The sequence below is a fragment of the Rhododendron vialii genome, chromosome 8a (genome assembly GCF_030253575.1).
Source record: "Rhododendron vialii isolate Sample 1 chromosome 8a, ASM3025357v1".
NCBI lineage: Eukaryota > Viridiplantae > Streptophyta > Magnoliopsida > Ericales > Ericaceae > Rhododendron > Rhododendron vialii.
In genome coordinates this window covers 9,501,909-9,519,084 of record NC_080564.1, presented here as the reverse complement: position 1 = coordinate 9,519,084, position 17,176 = coordinate 9,501,909, and the positions used below count along the sequence as shown (strand labels likewise).

The 17,176-nt window shown below is 36.6% G+C and overlaps 1 protein-coding gene across 2 annotated transcripts; it reads left to right on the top strand.

Annotated features, from left to right (window-relative positions):
* The first annotated feature begins 6,576 nt into the window (after positions 1-6,576).
* LOC131336346 (BTB/POZ domain-containing protein At3g49900) lies at positions 6,577-13,948 on the top strand. Of its 2 annotated transcripts, XM_058372133.1 has the most exons (5): positions 6,577-6,812; positions 6,975-7,044; positions 7,789-8,313; positions 12,285-13,495; positions 13,600-13,948. In XM_058372133.1, the coding sequence occupies exons 1-5, from the start codon at positions 6,667-6,669 to the stop codon at positions 13,622-13,624; spliced, it is 1,977 nt and encodes a 658-aa protein (XP_058228116.1). In that variant the 5' UTR covers positions 6,577-6,666; the 3' UTR covers positions 13,625-13,948. The 2 variants fall into 2 exon arrangements, with proteins under 2 accessions (XP_058228116.1, XP_058228115.1); XM_058372132.1 differs by having other exon boundaries at positions 12,285-13,948.
* Positions 13,949-17,176: the final 3,228 nt, after the last annotated feature.

Genomic DNA, 17,176 nt, shown 5'->3' with positions numbered 1-17,176 from the left:
AGCTTAGAAAATTTAACTTCTTGATGTTTTATGTATGGTCGAACAAATTAAAGACTTAAGGGAGATAACATATTTAAGCTTCTTTTAATTTCTTGTAAATGGATCTTTCCTGTAAAAAAATAAGAAGATCAAACGGCGAGGCTTATCCAATTTTGAGGCCCTAGGCTTTGGCCATAATAGTCAGGTACAGAGCTATAAATTTTGGTGAGTATGGTCAATGTACTTGTCTTCTATATTATGCGAAAGATATATATTTTGAAATATTAGTAAATACGAATTGTAAGTATTCATTTGTAGAATACGAGTTTGACTTACAAAAGCTAGCTTCTGAAGGCCATTTGTATTTGAAAAGGATACATGATAATTTAATATGGTATGCAACTAAAAGTATATACATCTTTTACAAAAACACAACCAAATTATATTATTCATTCATTAATTCATATTCAACTTTGAAAAGGATTCTTCACCGTCTACACAGTAAAATGTGCTAATAGCCTAGGTTTGGACAGCCCCTGCATGTGGTGGGAATGGGATCGACTATGAAGTAGCTAGGCAGTGCTAAATTCTTTAAGAGATTGCAATCTCATAGGGCTAAATGGACTTCACATCCCCTTCTTACAATATGAGCCTTTCATGAATTCATGTAAAAAATAAATAAAATTCATGTAATTAATTAGATATGTGAGAAGTATATTACTAGAAAATAGGGGAGGGGGGCATCAATCTTTCTTTTTAAAAGTATATAATTGTCCCACTCCCACAGATTGTGAAACACGTACGTATGAATAACTTACCAAAAGAGAACACTTAATGACATTGGTCTTTTGCATATTTTCTAAAATCTAAATATCTCTTTTGATTATGTTGACTAGAAGGAATTTTCAAGAAAATTTTAAGATTACAATTCTTTAAGTAACCAATCAATATAGTTATGCTGGTAGAGGCGTCCAATGGGTTGTGTTTTGCTAGCGCAGTCTATTTACTTTTGTGTTGTACCCTCCTTTATTAATGTTGTTGTGCCGCTAGCCCCGACTAAATCCACGAGCACGCTGAATGCATGTCATGTCATGCACCTGCCATGTTTATTCTCAAGCATGTGACGTGACGTGTCAGTGTCTGTGCCTGGGTATTTCAAATAAATCAACAATTAGAAAGTCCACACCAATATTGCCATAATTTTTTTTAACATCAAAACAGGAAATTTTCAACATACCACTTGGCTATCTCATGACTCTTTTCATGAAATATCCACTTGCAATATAGTATATAATGCAAACATATAAGAATATTTAACTTTAAGGGAGAGAACATATTCAAGCTTCTTTTCTATAAAAAAAAAAAAAACCATCCCATAAATTTTGAGATACTTAATTGTTATGGTTCTTTTAATTTTTTTTGATATATTTAGGAAATTGATTTTTCCACTCCCCTTTTTGTTAATGTCACTCCCCTTCTCTCACAAAACAAATCATCTTATATAGACATAAAAGGGAGAAACATTAACAAAAAGAGGAGTGGCAAAATCACTCCCCTATATTTATATATTTATTGATTGTATTGACCGAAAAGAAAGTAACAAATTGGTATATTCGTGTCACTTGATGCTCTCATGATTTTCCTAAGGAGAAGTTATTCTACAATGCTACTAACATTAAAAAACGAGAGAACCAAGAAAAGTAAGAGATGTTAGATTTCATTTCATCTAATTACTGGAATATTCATGACTGCAAAACAAATACTAAGTTTTAAGGAGATTTATACTTAGGTTCGGAATTTCGTTGTTGAAGAACCATGTGCGGGCCGGATTTGGTCCATGTCATCGTCCATCTCTTTCAATACTAAAACATTGCACTTAAGTTTAGAGTTGACTATGGACGTACGTCTCTCCATAAAATATATTGTGTATGTTAACCATTACTTACAATAAAAAAGACTGAAGGAGAGGCCGAGATGCCAATATTTTGCTTGTCACGATGTGAATGCTAGAATTTTTGCACTTGAAGAGAAAGTAGAAGAGAGTTCTTTTCCTTTTTTAGAGCATTCACATGCAGTGGACATATCAAAATTGGATAATCAAAAGTTGCCACATCACCTTTTGATTATTCATTTAAGGAGTTACTAAGGTTAGCAATGTAGAAGTCTACAGTGGCATAATCGAACATTGAATAATCAAAACTTTCCACATCACATTTTCAACCTATAAAAATCTAAAAATTGTCACCATATAAAACCTTTTTTTAAAATACTTTTCAAACTAATAAAAACATGTTATTAGAAATAGAAAATAATATTTTCAAAACTTTTAAATTTTGAAAAACACTTTTCCATAAAAGTTTTAAAAAATAGTTTTTGAAAAAAAGATATATTTTTTAAATAAAAGTTTTTTGAAACAAAAATACAGTTTTTGAAAAACTGTTTAACTGTTTTTGTAAAAAGAAAAACTTCTTTTAAAAATACAGTATTTTTCTTAGAAACATTGTTGGGAGAGAGAGAGAGAGAGAGAGAGAGAGAGAGAGAGAGAGAGAGAGAGAGAGAGAGAGAGAGAGAGAGAGAGAGAGAGAGAGAGAGAAAAGGTTTTGGTTAGCAATGTATAAGTCTACAGTGGTATAATCAAACATTGAATAATCAAAACTTTCCACATCACCTTTTCAACCTATAAAAATCTAAAAATTGTCACCTTATAAAACATTTTTTAAAAATACTTTTCAAACTAATTAAAACATGTTATTAGAAATAGAAAATAATTTTTTCAAAACTTTTAAATTTTGAAAAACACTTTTCCATAAAAGTTTTAAAAAAATAGTTTTTGAAATAAGATATTTTTTTTAAAAAAAGTTTTTTGAAAAAAAAATACAGTTTTACAAAAATAGTTTTTAATAAAAACAGTTTTTGAAAAATGGTTTAACTGTTTTTGTAAAAAGAAAAACTTTTTTTAAAAATACAGTATTTTTCTTAGAAACATTGTTGAGAGAGAGAGAGAGAGAAAAAGTTTTGGTTATTGGCAAAAAGTTGCTAATTTTGATTATCTAATGGCCAAAATTTGATGAGTTACTAAGAGGTTGTTAAGTTTGGTTATGCCACTGTGAGCTCTTTTTTGAGAAAATATTGCTAATTTTAACAATCTTATGGTTTTGATTCCACTGTGGATGCTCTTAGACTTGTAATTTCTAGCTACTAGCTAAAACAAATAATTGGAGAGAGTCTACATGTTTGAATTTACAAAATCAACCATTTCATTGAAAAACATAGTTGATCCCATAATTCATGGGATGTGTTGGGGTTATTTCGGTAAGTATTTCAAATTTTTTGTCAAAGGATGAAATCTTGGAACTGATTTTTTATTAGTTGGTGACATATTTAGCAATTGTTTTGAAACTAAAAAATAAAGATGTTTTGATTGATGTTGATTTGATATCGAATGGTCAAAGTCAAATAGATCGATCAGTAGCAGTACTTACAGTTTTTACTTTTTAAAATTCTAAAAATCAAAAGAATATGAAGAGAGACGGAGAGGGAGAGTATGGTAAAAATCATCCAGACCCCTCATCGATCTACTACTAGCTAGCTGTTAGCACCTTGATTTCCAAGGCTTGCTAAGCTTGGCTAGCGGTGGCACCTTGCACCCTAGCCAACCGATGGAAACGAAGGCATGAGGCAGGCATGTCTTTACAAGGTGACCCGACGGTGTCGGTTGGTGTCGACACTGGTCCCGAAGGCAAGTGGCAGTCGTGATGCACATGATGGCCCGATGATATCGAGGCAGGGATGCTAAACGGGAAGCAGGCTTGTGGGACAAGGCAATCGAGGAAAACGGCTAAGTATTGGGAGCTGGGGTTGGATCACGAAATTGGCCAGGCAGCCTTGAGTTTGCTCGGGCAAAACAGAGGCAGGCTTGAGTTGGCTCGGGCAAAACGGTTATTGACGGTTAACAGCATTTCTGTACATGTTGCTGGGAACGTGGGACAGGTGTCCAAGGCAGAAATGGGCTGCATGTGTTGCTGGCAGCATGGGACAGGTGTCCAAGGCAGAAACGGGCAGTTACCGGCAGTTAATTTCCAGGCAGTTTCATGTTTCAATGTGCTGGCAGATTCTGGCAGTGCCAGCACAGCCCTAGGGCAGTTGGGGGTGTCAACTGCAAGATCATGGGTTGGCCCCATGATCTCATGTACTTAGTGGCCACGTTTTTATGATTGTAAGCCTATTTAGGCAGGCATTTTCGTAGCCTAAGGCAGAGGGGGTTGTTCTGTCTAGGCTCTTGAGTGTAACCCTTTGTGAGTTGGTGCTTAATAAAGGTTGGGACGGTTCCCGTAACTCTTGAGTGTGTTCCTAGACGTTCAAACATATCGGGTGTGTGTGTAAACACTAGTTGGCTGAGACCAAGTTGTTGGCAAACTTGGTGCCATCACGGGCAGATTTCTAGGCGAAAAACAGCCCCGTGACACTAGCTATCATGAAGAGATGTAACTTGACCGCTTCCATACATAACAAAATCCGGTTGTGCGTGCTATTCCTTAGGGAAAGCACGGAAATCGGTCACTTGACATATTAAAAAAAAAAAAAAAGGAAAAAAAAACTCTGTAGGTCAAATGTGCCATTCATTAATTGTTAGAGGGTGAGTGTCTCATTAGCAGAACCCGGCCTTATTCTCCTTCCCCTTCCTCCAGCTCCTAAGCTTTGCTCCACCAAACCTTCCTCCATGGCTTCAGCTAGCTCCTCCAACAGCAGAAATATTGGCTCTCTTTGCAATTGTGGGATATCAGCCCCCCGAAGAATTCCAAGCACGGGCACGAAATCAGGAAGAAGAAGATTGCTAGCTTGTTTGAAACTGGTTATTTTGCTTTTCCTCAAGTATTTGTCTTTTAATTTATTTTTTATCAAAGTTAAATGGTTTTTCCTTAGAAAGAAAATGCGTGTGGTTAATTCAACTGGATTGACCACCCTCTGGAGAGAAGGAAAAAAGAGAAGGAGTCGGAGGCTGAAAACTAGCTTCTTCAAAAGGAAAAGGCAAACTTAGCAAGAGCAAACCAGGTTTTGAGCAATGATCATAACAAGAGCCTAAGAATACAAGCTAGTGCAAGCAGCTGAAGCCTGAAGCTAAAGTGAAGGACTAGTACTAGCAAATGAAGTGCTTCTTTATTTTTACCAGCTGTATGCATAGATGTGTGGTTCACCAAGAACAGTACAATGACATATCTTCCCTAGGTTTTTTTTTGGTAATTATATCTTCCCTAGTTGATGCGGTGTAATGTAATGTAATACAGAAATGTGTTGCTTTGTAATGCCAATAATCAGAAACGAATCCAAAACAACGACTGCACCATTATTAGAAAACACATATATATACATCTACAAGTGTATAGCATTCCATCCTGTTCGTTTCTTTGTATTTTTCCCTTTGATTTTGGCTCAACAGAGATTGATCTTCTTTACTTTGAGGGCTTTGATGCTCAGATTTTCACTTTCGCCATTGAAGAGAACCTAGCTGGAGTGACAAGGAGATGAAGTTGGACATATAGACATGTTTGTGTTGTGAAGTCTATTGTTCCTCTTCGTCATTATCTATAAAAGAGGGGGCATTTCTGTCAATGCAAACTTCATATTTACTGATATGTGAAGGGTTGTGGTTGATTGGTTTTTTAGATTATGGGGGTTAAGTGATAGCGCGAGTAATAGATGAGAGGTTTGGATAATTTTTACCTAAAAGATGTAAGAGCAAGGGATGACATATTCAAGCTTGTTTTTTCCTAAAGAAAAGAAATTCAGTAAACTCATTAAATTATGGGAACAAGTAACTGATACCCCTATGATTCCTTGAAATGCTTTTTTTTTCCCCCTAAAATCTAAATACATTTTTCGTTTGTTTGAACCAAGTTGAAGGATATTTCAAAGCCAAAACCGTTACTAAAATTAACCAACTTATGTGTTTACGCCAATTAGTGCTCTCATGAATCTGCTCACAGAAAGGACTTACATAAATATATGTATGTATACATGTGGGTGTTTCATTTCTCATCTTCCTCAAGTTTGTTAACCAAACGTAAGAGTTTTGTTTATGAACGTTTCTTAATAGAATCCCAATCGAACTTCTATGACTCTGTATAACTTCTTTTGTTAATATAATATTGTCAACTTCAAATAGACGATCTCTTAGTCAATTGGCCGATCGAACATACTGATCTCAATTATATGTTTAATAATTTCAACCATAACTTAAATGGAAATAATTTAGTTCATACTTTACGTAGCAAAATCGGGATGTATGTAAGCTGATCTTGATAGTTAATTACTTACTTTCAAACATCTCCCTACCAGTGGAGGCTCTAGAATTTGTGTCTAATTAATATTTACAAAATTGGAGACGAGAGCCTCCTGAATGCAATCTGAACAAGAATCCCAATACCCCCCAGCAGAATCCAGATAATCAGATTTCCGTATAAGTCAACCAAATCATGGTAAGAAAATCAGACCCAATAGCACAAATTAATATCAAACTAACCCCTAAGCCATTTAAGGCAAAGGTCATTTATATACTCCTTCCAGAGTCCGGACATTCAAAGCAGTTAATGCACCAGCCAAAGACACAAGTGATGTAGCATCAGGGAATTCCTCATCGATTCCAAAAGCCATAGATTTCTCTCAAGGAAAGAGAAGAGAAGATCTGAGATGGAGAAATTGGTGAGGGGTTGGGAAGAGCTAGGGGTGGTGGACACAATCTACGAGGAAGAACATGAGTACTACTCAACAACCCCTTCTCTCTCCCCATCTCTCTCTATGCCTCCCACACCCCTCCATTGCAGAGTTGAGGCATGGTAATTTTCTCGATCCCCCACCGTTTCTCTCTTGATAACCGAATGTTCGGGCAAGCTTACGTGTCTCTTTGTTTTTATGAATCAATTATACTTTGTCTCCATATTTTTGCGTTTTTTTTAACAACCTCTGTCTTTTGTTTTATTTTTTAAACTATGTTTTAGGTCGCTGACTACGGGAGCTGTTACCGATGCCGTGATACAAGTTGATGACTCTCGTTTCTGCCTTCACAAGGTAGAAGGGATCTAATTTTTTGTCTTTAGATTTCTTTGCTTTTATATTTCTGCTCATGAACCAAAAAAAGATTGGCCCATGCGCGCCCAACTGGCTTTTCTCATTCCGTTATTTTGAAATGGGCGCAGTACTATGGACCTAACTGGCCATGTCTTTCAAGGGTTCGGGAGCACATGTTATTTTTAGATTCTTAATTGTGAATTATAGATTATAAATTTTCAAAAGTAACCAAAATCTGTAAAAGTGTATGAATGAAATGTGTTGAATTCCAAAAGTTCATCTAGATGTGACTTTTGAATTCTTCATTCTCCGGTTCATTGTTGATAGTGACCATAACCAGTGGTTAAACATTAAGAACTGGAAAATGAAAAAATCCGTATTGGATTAATGAGGCTCTCAAAAAATCCCTCTTTCAGAGCAAACAAATTATATTCATAATCTTTGTCGAGAACAAAAATCATGAGTCACTTCACTTTTGACGTACATCCGTTTAGAGAATCGGAAATCACAATTCAAAATCTCTTCAAGAGGAGATTTTCTCAATTCTTACTTCGTGGTCTTCTTTGAAGAAGTCATACTGAGAAATATCTTTCTTTTGCTATCCAAACACGCTCATGAATATCATTGCTATTGTCCAAGCGAGGTAGCAAAATGACAAAAAACTTTTATAAGTGACACCTTTTTTGTAATTATTGCAAAATACTGGAAACTTATTGCAATATCTACCTGCCCTTTTTTCCGCAGGGCCCACTGGCAGAGCGAAGCGGATACCTGAAACGACAACTCGACGAATCGTCCGAAATAACCCTATCGCCGCCGCTAAACATCACGTCGGACACGTTCACTCTCGTCGCCGACTACTGTTACGGCATCCACGTCCTCATAACGCCCTTCAACGTCGTCGCCCTGAGAGTGGCGGCGGAGCTGCTCGAGATGACGGAGGGCGACGGCGACGCGGCCGAGGACAGCCTGGGGCAGATGGCGGAGGCGTACTTCCGCCGCGCGATCTCCCTCAGCCGCGAGTACGCGTTGATCGGATTCCGATCGTGCCTGCCGCTGCTGCCGGAGGCGGAGACGACGGCGGCTCTCGCCAGCAGGTGCGTCGAGGCGCTGAGTGCGTTTGACGACGTGGACGATGCTATCATGAGTTGTGGCGAGGACGTTAGAGAGGTGCAACCCGAGGATTTTCAATTGCTCGCCGAGTCCGTGAAGCATCGGTTGACTGGAAGCCACGACCTTCTTTACAAAATCGTTGACATTTATCTCAAGGTTAAAATCTACTCCATTTCCCCACGTTGATTTTTCTATAGATTTTGTGCATGTTCTCCTACCATAGATACAAGGGGTGTTACATATTCCCGATCTTATATTCGCTTTCGTAGTTTAATCTCTCTCTTTTTTTTTAAATACAAGGGTGACTCTATGATTTTAATTCAAAGGTGATAAAAATGTTCAAAAAAATTTCTGAGACGCCATATAAATTATAATATATTTATTTTAATTAAAAATTTATTGAGTTTGTTTCGCTGAGTTACAATGACTACTTGCTAAAAAATGTAAGTAAGTTATTAGTATTTAATTTGTGTTCAGGTGAATGATTCAGTGCCGGTAATACTAGAAAAATATAAATATTATTTAATTTGTCTTCAGTTTAGGCGAATGGTTCAGTGCCGGTAATATTAGAAATTATGAATGTATGAAATATAAAATTTTAGTTCATTTTTTTAACCCAGAGAGTTAGCCCCCCTTGCATACGTGCCATTACAATTTGTTTTTGTTTTTTTTTTGTTCTCCAAAAGTTTGTTAGCTTCTTTGCAATTAGGAATTCCACTCTACATTTTTTCATTTTGAGCCCAACACAACTTTAACGATAATGATCTGAATCGTTCAGTTATAAGAACTCGCAAATAACATCAGTCTTGCAACAATCCAAATTTATTTATGTTTTCAATATAAATGTAGTTCGATCGATTACGTTACTTCCAATTTCTAAATTATTTTAGAATGATCGGCTTGACGAGCTCTTTGCATGAGTGATGTGTACAACAATCCGAAACTGCGTCATTCAATTTGCAAACCCAACCATAGCTGTATCCCATTGACTTTCAGATTTTCTCATTGGTCAATAGATACTCTTAGAAATACTTTATTTGGTTGTCAGTTTTGAAATAAATTTTTGAGATAAAAAGTTATTGAAATAAATCTTGTCATTCTTAAGAACCTTCTATTTTTAATTTTGCGAATAAGAGTAGGAGACAGACTAGGTATATTTCTAAGTGTTTGCAACTGCCTACAAAATTCTTGCTCCCACCCCCTGCCACCATAGATTTCAAGTGCCCTTTTTTTTCAGTTGCCCGATCAGTCGGAAAACGAAAAGCAAACATGAGTGCCATTCAACCAACATAGCAAACCACAATTGGAAACTTGTTTTTATTGAAGTCGCGTAGAATAGTAAGCGTCCGGCCAAGACATTTTAACAGCGGGTTACATAGCATAACCTAAGGAGTAAGCGAGGATGATTAAGATGAGACATTTGACAAAACAAGACAGTGTCAAAGAGGAAAGAGCAGAAGTACTATTGAAGTAAGTTGATGGTGCGCTTGAACACCAACACTTTTTTCCCCCCTTGTGTTTGGCTACCACGGACGTTGCCATAACAGCACAAATGACGATGACCACCATAACAATTTTGGCGACTTTGATCATCTTCATCTTCTCTTTTCAAGCAAAATATAATGGTAAACCTGAAGAGATTTGTCTTGAGTCTTGAGAGAGAGAGAGAAATTAGACTAATGCAAGTTTTCTACTTCTTCCGTTTTATAAGGAAGAGAAAATTTGAGATTTTCGCGAGGAGATTTTCTTTTAAGGAGGCAAGTTATGTATAATTAAGAAGACTTTGATAAGCGGAGTTGGCATGGGCAGGAATGGGGATTTGGTGATCCTCGCATTTTATACTAGAAATAACTGTGATCCTTCTTAGCGCATGCCGTATCGTACAATTAAAGCAATTATTTTCCTTCTCATTGTTCTGAATAAGTGTAAAAATTAACAGAAGAGCGTCATTTGAAAGGATCGCAGTCTTTTTCCTAACATTTTTTACAATACGGTGTGATGTCATTTTTTTTTTATTGCAACTTTAAATGTCTTGACTCTTGTGTCTGTGGAATAGATTGATGATCCATGTCTCAATTTTGTTTCTACAGTCTTAGAGACTCGTTGCGTGATAGAAAAAGTCTAAGAACAAAAGAACGAAGGAGAATGAGTAGAACAAACCCCAGCGACGTGTGCTTAAAAATTAGCTCCGCATTTTTCATTTAGGAATAAATCATTCTTATTGAATTTAATGGGTAATGCAACAGCAATTATGGATGATTCGTCTAGAATTGAATTGTGACGTATTGCGACTCATAAACAGGGACGCATGCAATAAGAATCCCACCTGATTCTCTTATAATTATACTAGTGCCTTGAATTGTTACGTATTGCGACTCATAAACAGGGCCTGATGTATATGCAATATCTCTATTTACCTTCTACAATTTGGTACTACTAGTATCCAGAAAATTGTTTAAGATATCTGTTTTGATTATGATTTTTAATATCGATAAATTATGTGTTGATTGGTTCTAGTGGAATAGAACAAACGATGCTGAGCTAAGATCGAGTATCCTCCCGTATCGTATCAGGGAAAGGTCCGCTCAGTTATCCAATATCTGCCTTATGTAACACGTTGGAATTATTTACTAATTGAGATTGAGGGGATGAGATCATTTGTTCCCATCCTATGTCCCGGTTTTCTGTGGCTGCACTTGTCCATCACGAAGTCTCAACCCTTCTGCAAAATCCCTCTCTATCTTCCACCCTCTTGTCTCTGCCGCCACACTGTTGCCGGAATCCCTCGATCAGTTCCTGAACCGACAACCGTATTTCATCTCCCGCTCCACTAACATCTTGTCAACCTCCATTGCCACTACATCCTCCTCCGTCGTCTTCACTTCACCCCTCCCTTTCTGTCTCAGTCTCAATTATCTTCGCATCAAATTGTAGAACAACGACATTAATTACACCGGAACTCATGGTCAACCATGAAAAAATGAAAATGTAACATCTAGATTCTTGGTCTGCCCCAAGAATCAAATTGGTTCTTGATTTTGATTTGTCAGGAATTTTTTGTTTGGGTATGCGCATAATTCCTCCATTTGAATTACTCATGGACATATGTGCGTGAGTGTATTCGTCATAATTTTTTTTATTGCTAAAATCTCCTGGAATCTCAAGGACAGAAAGGAAACGGTGGCTAAAGTGAGATCTATACAAGTAGAAACGGGATCCAAATCCTCTACGCCTGTAATGATCATGTGAGGCTTTTAATGAGAACATGCCAACACATCTAGAAGCAGATCCAATGGTCCAGAGCGATGTTTCCTTTTGTCTGTAGCCAAACGACCCCGTTTATGGAACACTGACTAACGGTGAGAAAACCCCACCGTCATTTTCTTCTACCCCTGTTTCTGTTCAACAGTTCGACAGAAAACCCACCACCATTTTTCTGTTTTCTTCTAAGATCCCGTTCCAGAAAGGAAAATAAGTATTTATTTTTTAAGAAGATAATTTCAAACTCAAAAATTATGTGCTTACGTAAATAATTTTTCTATCAATATGAATATTGTTTGATAGATCTCATTGAGATTTTTAATAGGGTGCAAAAAAATTGAAAAATTATTTTTTATTCACATTATTTTTGAGTTTGAAAATGTGAAATAAATATTTATTTTTTAAGAAGGTGTTCTGGAATGGGGCCTGAGTCCCTCAGGCCATTCTCGATGGTGAAGAGGTATGACCATCCTACATGTGAAAACCAGAGGAAATTGATGAGGCAATCGGACGCTTACCCACATAAGAGAGAGAGAGAGAGAGAGAACCATCGTTTGGAGCTCGATGTGAAGCTTGCGTGGCTCAATCTTTCGTAACATTTCCGTTTTCTTCAGTTTTGTCTCTGTTAGGCAATTATTTTGAAAACGGGAACTTTTTTGCCAAAGTAAAAGGAAACTCTATTTTGGACCATTGGATCTGCTTCTTGATGTGTTGGGATGCTCTTATTAAAAGCCTCATATGATCATTATAGCTAAATCCTCACAGAGAATTCGGATCCGTAGAAACAAAGTTTAAAAAAAAAAAAATAGTGCGCGTGCGTCAGCATTTTAATGAAGGATTTTAATTTTCATATTGTTGTTATATAGGAATATGACGGGAAAATAACGGAGGATCAGAAAGCCGAAATATGCAACTCCATAGACTGCACCACGCTCTCCCCACCGCTACTCATGCACGCCGTCCAGAACCCCCAAATGCCCCTCAGGTTCGTGGTCCAAGCCATGTTCGTCGACCAGCTCAACACCCGCCGCGCCATCGCCGTCGCCTCCACCGACCACCACAGAGCTCGCCGCCGCCGCCACCGCCCACCCAAACCCGCCCCCGCCCCTGCCGGTTGCCCAGAGGCGATGTATGCCACCAGCTCCCGAATCTTGTCCTTGGAGAGAGAGTTGGATGAAATGAAGAAGCTTTTGCAACAGTCAATGAACCAGGGCAGCACACCGTTTCTGCCCCCGTCTTCGAGTTTTCGGGGCACTACACCGGACCGGAACCGATGGGGCACTACACCTGACCGGGCCCGATCTTCGAGTTTCCGGGGCACGACACCGGACCGGGCCCAATCTTCGAGTTTTCGGGGCACGACACCGGACCGGGCCCAATCTTCGAGTTTTAGGGGCACGACACCAGACCGGGCCCCATCTTCCAGTTTTAGAGGCACGACACCGGACCGGGCCCAATCTTTGAGTTTTCGGGGCAAGACACCCGACCGGGCCCAATCTTCAAGTTTTAGAGGCACCACACCGGACCGGGCCCAATCTTTGAGTTTTCGGAGCAGTGCACCGGAGGTTTCCCGAGGCAGTACCCCGGAGCTGGCCCAATCTCCGAGTTTTCGCATCAGTGCACCGGAGCTGGTCCAATCCTCGAGTTTTCGGGGTAGTGGACCGGAGCTGACCCGATCTTTGAGTTTTCGAGGACCAGAGCTGGGCCGATCTCTGAGTTTTCGGGGCGGTACACCGGAGACTAGAATTGAAAAAGAGGGTATAGGGTCTTTTTCTGCGAGCGGGTTTCGGCTTTTCCCGAGGGAGACGATTAGAATTGCAACTTCATCCCAAGCGTCCAGTGAGGGAGTTTCTCCGAGAAGTGGAAAGAGTTCGAGTCGATCGCTGATTAGTAGGTTGAAGAGTGCATTGGGAATAAAGAAGAAACCCGAGATTACAGATCCGATGGGTTCGATCGGATCTGAAGAAGAAACAGGATTTGGAGGAAAATATGGTGAAGGATTATATGGGAATGGGAATGTTGCTGTGATGAAAAAGAATATGCCTTTTCACCACCGTTATATGGGAAGGATTATATGGTTAAAACTTTCACTTTTCTCTTCCATTTGGATTCTCTCTTTCATTTGACAATTTGATTGATACAACTAATTTGTGAAGTTCTTCGTTTGTTTTTCTAAAGCAGGGACTCTATTCTTTCTCGGAATTGACTGTTTGGATAACAAAGGTGAGCGGATATGCTTAGTCATTGATTTCGAGATCTTGAGATAAGTCGAAATTTGCGTATGTTGATTCGGATACTCAGTAATAAAAGTAAATGTCTCATTCCGCAATCTGAGCTTCTACTAGTAGACATCTATCTATAATGTGTTTTTGAGCAAGTCTATTCAAGAGAATGCAATAGAAGGTGGCTATGTAAAAAGGGTATTGTTGTTTTTTCGTTGCATGCAGTAGATTGTTTTATTTTCTTCTTCTTTCGTGAATAATTCAGTCAAATCAAGTATATCTTGTATTAAGTCATGATTCGTTTTTTTTTTTTTTCTTTTTTTTCTTTTCTGTATTTTTCTTGTGGAACTGTTCTCTTGTTTTTCTCTTTCCCTTTTAGGAGTATATCCTCATCCTGTCACTCATTGCAAGCAGTAGCCACAGCACTAAAAGTAGCCGCTACCAGATCATGTAAGAAGTGTTGTTATATTGTGGGTGCAAAGCTCCACTACGGTCACAGGTCCAGCCCTAGGGCAAGGTCCAAGAGGCCGCTGAGAAGGGCTCCCAACTTTTCAGTGAAAAATAGGGACTCTAAGTGGGAATAATTACTAGTAGAGAAATGCTAAGTGTAAAGAAAATGGGCAAAGAAAAAATCCTTAAAAGTGTACATAAACAGCTCAGATGAACTGCACAGTAAATCTGAGCCGTTTATGTATGCTTTAAGGTTTTTTTTTTACTTATTTTCTTTGTCTCTAGCACTCCTCGTACTAATACTAGTATTGGTTATAAATTGCACTACATTTATACAACTTGCGCCTGGCCACCAGCGGTAAGATGCCAAGCCCTTTATTACTCTCTTTTTCGAGCGGTAGAAATTGCAAGTCACTTTGCCTTGTTCTCTTTCATTTTCAAAAAGAATTTTCAAAAAATTCTCCATAGATTTTCCCTACTTCTAACATTTCTCTCTCTATCTCTCTTCACTTATTACCCCTACTATTTTTGAAAAAAAATTTCAAAACACAAACCGAACAAAGCAAAGTGGACAGAGTTGGATGGTGCTGCAGCTTTTATTTTCAATTGTTAAATGCTTAGAAAAAGGGAAGTAATAATGCTAAAACTAATTTTGATTGTGCTAAAATGGTAGTGCAATGTACAAAGCTTTTATGCATTATTCCCTCCGTTCCAAAATGAGTGACTTTTTTGGGAAAGCTTGTCATTTCAATTGCTTATATCTTTCAATATGAGTGTTAAAAAATATGCAATATGGATCTTGTTTGATAGATTTTAATTAGTTCTATTAAACAAAGTTTTCAAAATCACATAAAACTTCATAAATTGAAAGTTATAAGCATTTTAAAATGACACGGAATCCCAAAAAGGTCACTCATTTTGGAACGGAGGGAGTATAATTTTGGCATAAACAAAAATAATTTTGGCATTAGCAGCACCTTAGAAAAATATCTACTTCATTAATTTCTATTCATTTTTCATTGTTAAATTGTTTAAAAATACCTTCTTCATAAATTTTAGACTGCTTGGGATCGAACCCAGCATAAATGACTTTATGTCGCATTGGCAAAACCCAGTAACTCGTGCGAAAAAGCCCCACTAACTATCGCATAAAATGAAAATACAAACATACTTGGTATCGCACTATCGCGTTAATTTATTTTAATATTTTACTTGATGATTCATCTATTTTTTTACTATCTCAAATTAGCTAAAATTAATAAGAATAAGAATAATATATATATATATATATATATATATATATAATACAGTATCAGTTAGCTTATTGTAAGGGATCCCTTACATAGCTTAAGTGCGGAATTCATAGATCCTGATCGAATTTTGATAATTCGAACCGCTCAATGTAATCAGAATGTGATTTTAAGAGTCATCACAAGAAATCAACAAAAAATATGACCGGGAAGAGATTCATCCGAGTAGTTTTTATTGAATGGTTCAATAAAAAATTGCTCAAATTAAGCACTTTTCGGTCATATTTTTTGCTTATTTCTTGTGAGGACCCTTAAAATCACGTTCTGAACACATTGAACGGTTCGGATCATTAAAATTTGATCGGGAAAGGGAGGTCCTCACTTAAAGTCCTTAGAACATCCACAGTGGTATAATCAAAATAAAAAGGTTTATAAAGTTAGCAATATTTGCTCAAAAAGAGCTCACATTGGAATAACCAAATTTAGAAGCATCTTAACAACTCATCAAATTTTGGACATTGGATAATTAAAACTACTAACCTTTTGCCAATAATCAAATTTAATTGTCTTCACATTTCCTCAATCAAGTGCACCATCATTACATAAAAACCTTCTTTCTTCCATTTTCAACATGTTTATAACAAAAATACTTTTAAAAACAGTTTTTATATTTTTGCGAAAATAGTTTTTTTACACGTTTTTTCTATTAAAACTGTTTTCCCCAATTTTTTTAAACAGTTTTATTTCAAAATAGTTTTTTTTAATTTTTTTTTCAAAAACTGTTATTTTGAAAAAAAAAACTTTTTCTATTCAAAAACTGTTTTTTTTAAAAACTTTTTTCCGAAAACTGTTTTTTTTAATCAAAGTTTTTAAAAACTATTCTCTCTTTTTCTAATAACCTATTTTTATTAGTTTGAAAACTATTTTTAAAAAAATATTTTCTATGTCACAATTTCTAGATTTTTATAAGTTAAAAATGTGATGTGGCAAGTTTTGGTTATTCAATTTTGATTGTACCATTGTGGATATCTACATTGCTAACTTTAGCAACCTCTTAAATAGATAACCAAAATATGATGTGGCAACTTTTGATTATCCACTTTTGATTATTCCATTGTGGATGCTCTTACAAGAAGTTTTTTGTATATCTATATCTCTAAAGGTTCAATTGGTTCCTGTCAAATTTTACAAGATAAAAATGAATGAACTGGTCAAGTCATTACCAATATCGGAATGAGTTGATTTTTTACAAGAATTCTTAAAAACCTATTTTAAACGAATTGAACGGCTCCGATCATTTGAGTAAAACTCCGATTAGTGTTATGTAAAAACTTGAGTCAACTTTTGTATAACGAAAACCGGCCCCATATATATATATAAATATGTATGTATGTATGTATAATGATTTAAAATTTAATTTACTAATAGTAATAAAAAAAATATAGGACCCGGTGTTTGCCAAGGGCCGGCCCTGACTGCGGATACTACTTGCCAACGATTAATAAGCAAAAGCTTAGGCTGCGTGCATTCTTTTGTACTTAACTTAAAATGAGTTAATTTATTATTATTTGAATTTTTTCTGTATTTGTTAGTTTTACGTTAAATTTTTATGAATTATTAATTCGTCTCGACGAGATGAATCAAAAAAATAAAAAATTATATTTTTACCCAAATATTTTGAGAAATAACCACTTTTTAGCATAAAAGTGAAATAAATTGAATTATTTTGAGAAATAAGTGGTTATTTCCAAAAATATTTGGGTAAAAGTAAAAAAATTTAACTTTTTTGATTTCTCTCGTAGAGTCGAATTAATAATTCACAAAAGTTTGACGCGA

Excerpts from the sequence above, each read along its gene's own strand:
- LOC131336346 (XM_058372132.1), top strand. The coding sequence starts at position 6,667 with ATGGAGAAATTGGTGAGGGGTTGGGAAGAGCTAGGGGTGGTGGACACA. Across the intron at positions 6,813-6,974 it reads CATTGCAGAGTTGAGGCATG|GTCGCTGACTACGGGAGCTG; the intron begins GTAATTTTCTCG and ends ACTATGTTTTAG. Across the intron at positions 7,045-7,788 it reads CTCGTTTCTGCCTTCACAAG|GGCCCACTGGCAGAGCGAAG; the intron begins GTAGAAGGGATC and ends TTTTTTCCGCAG.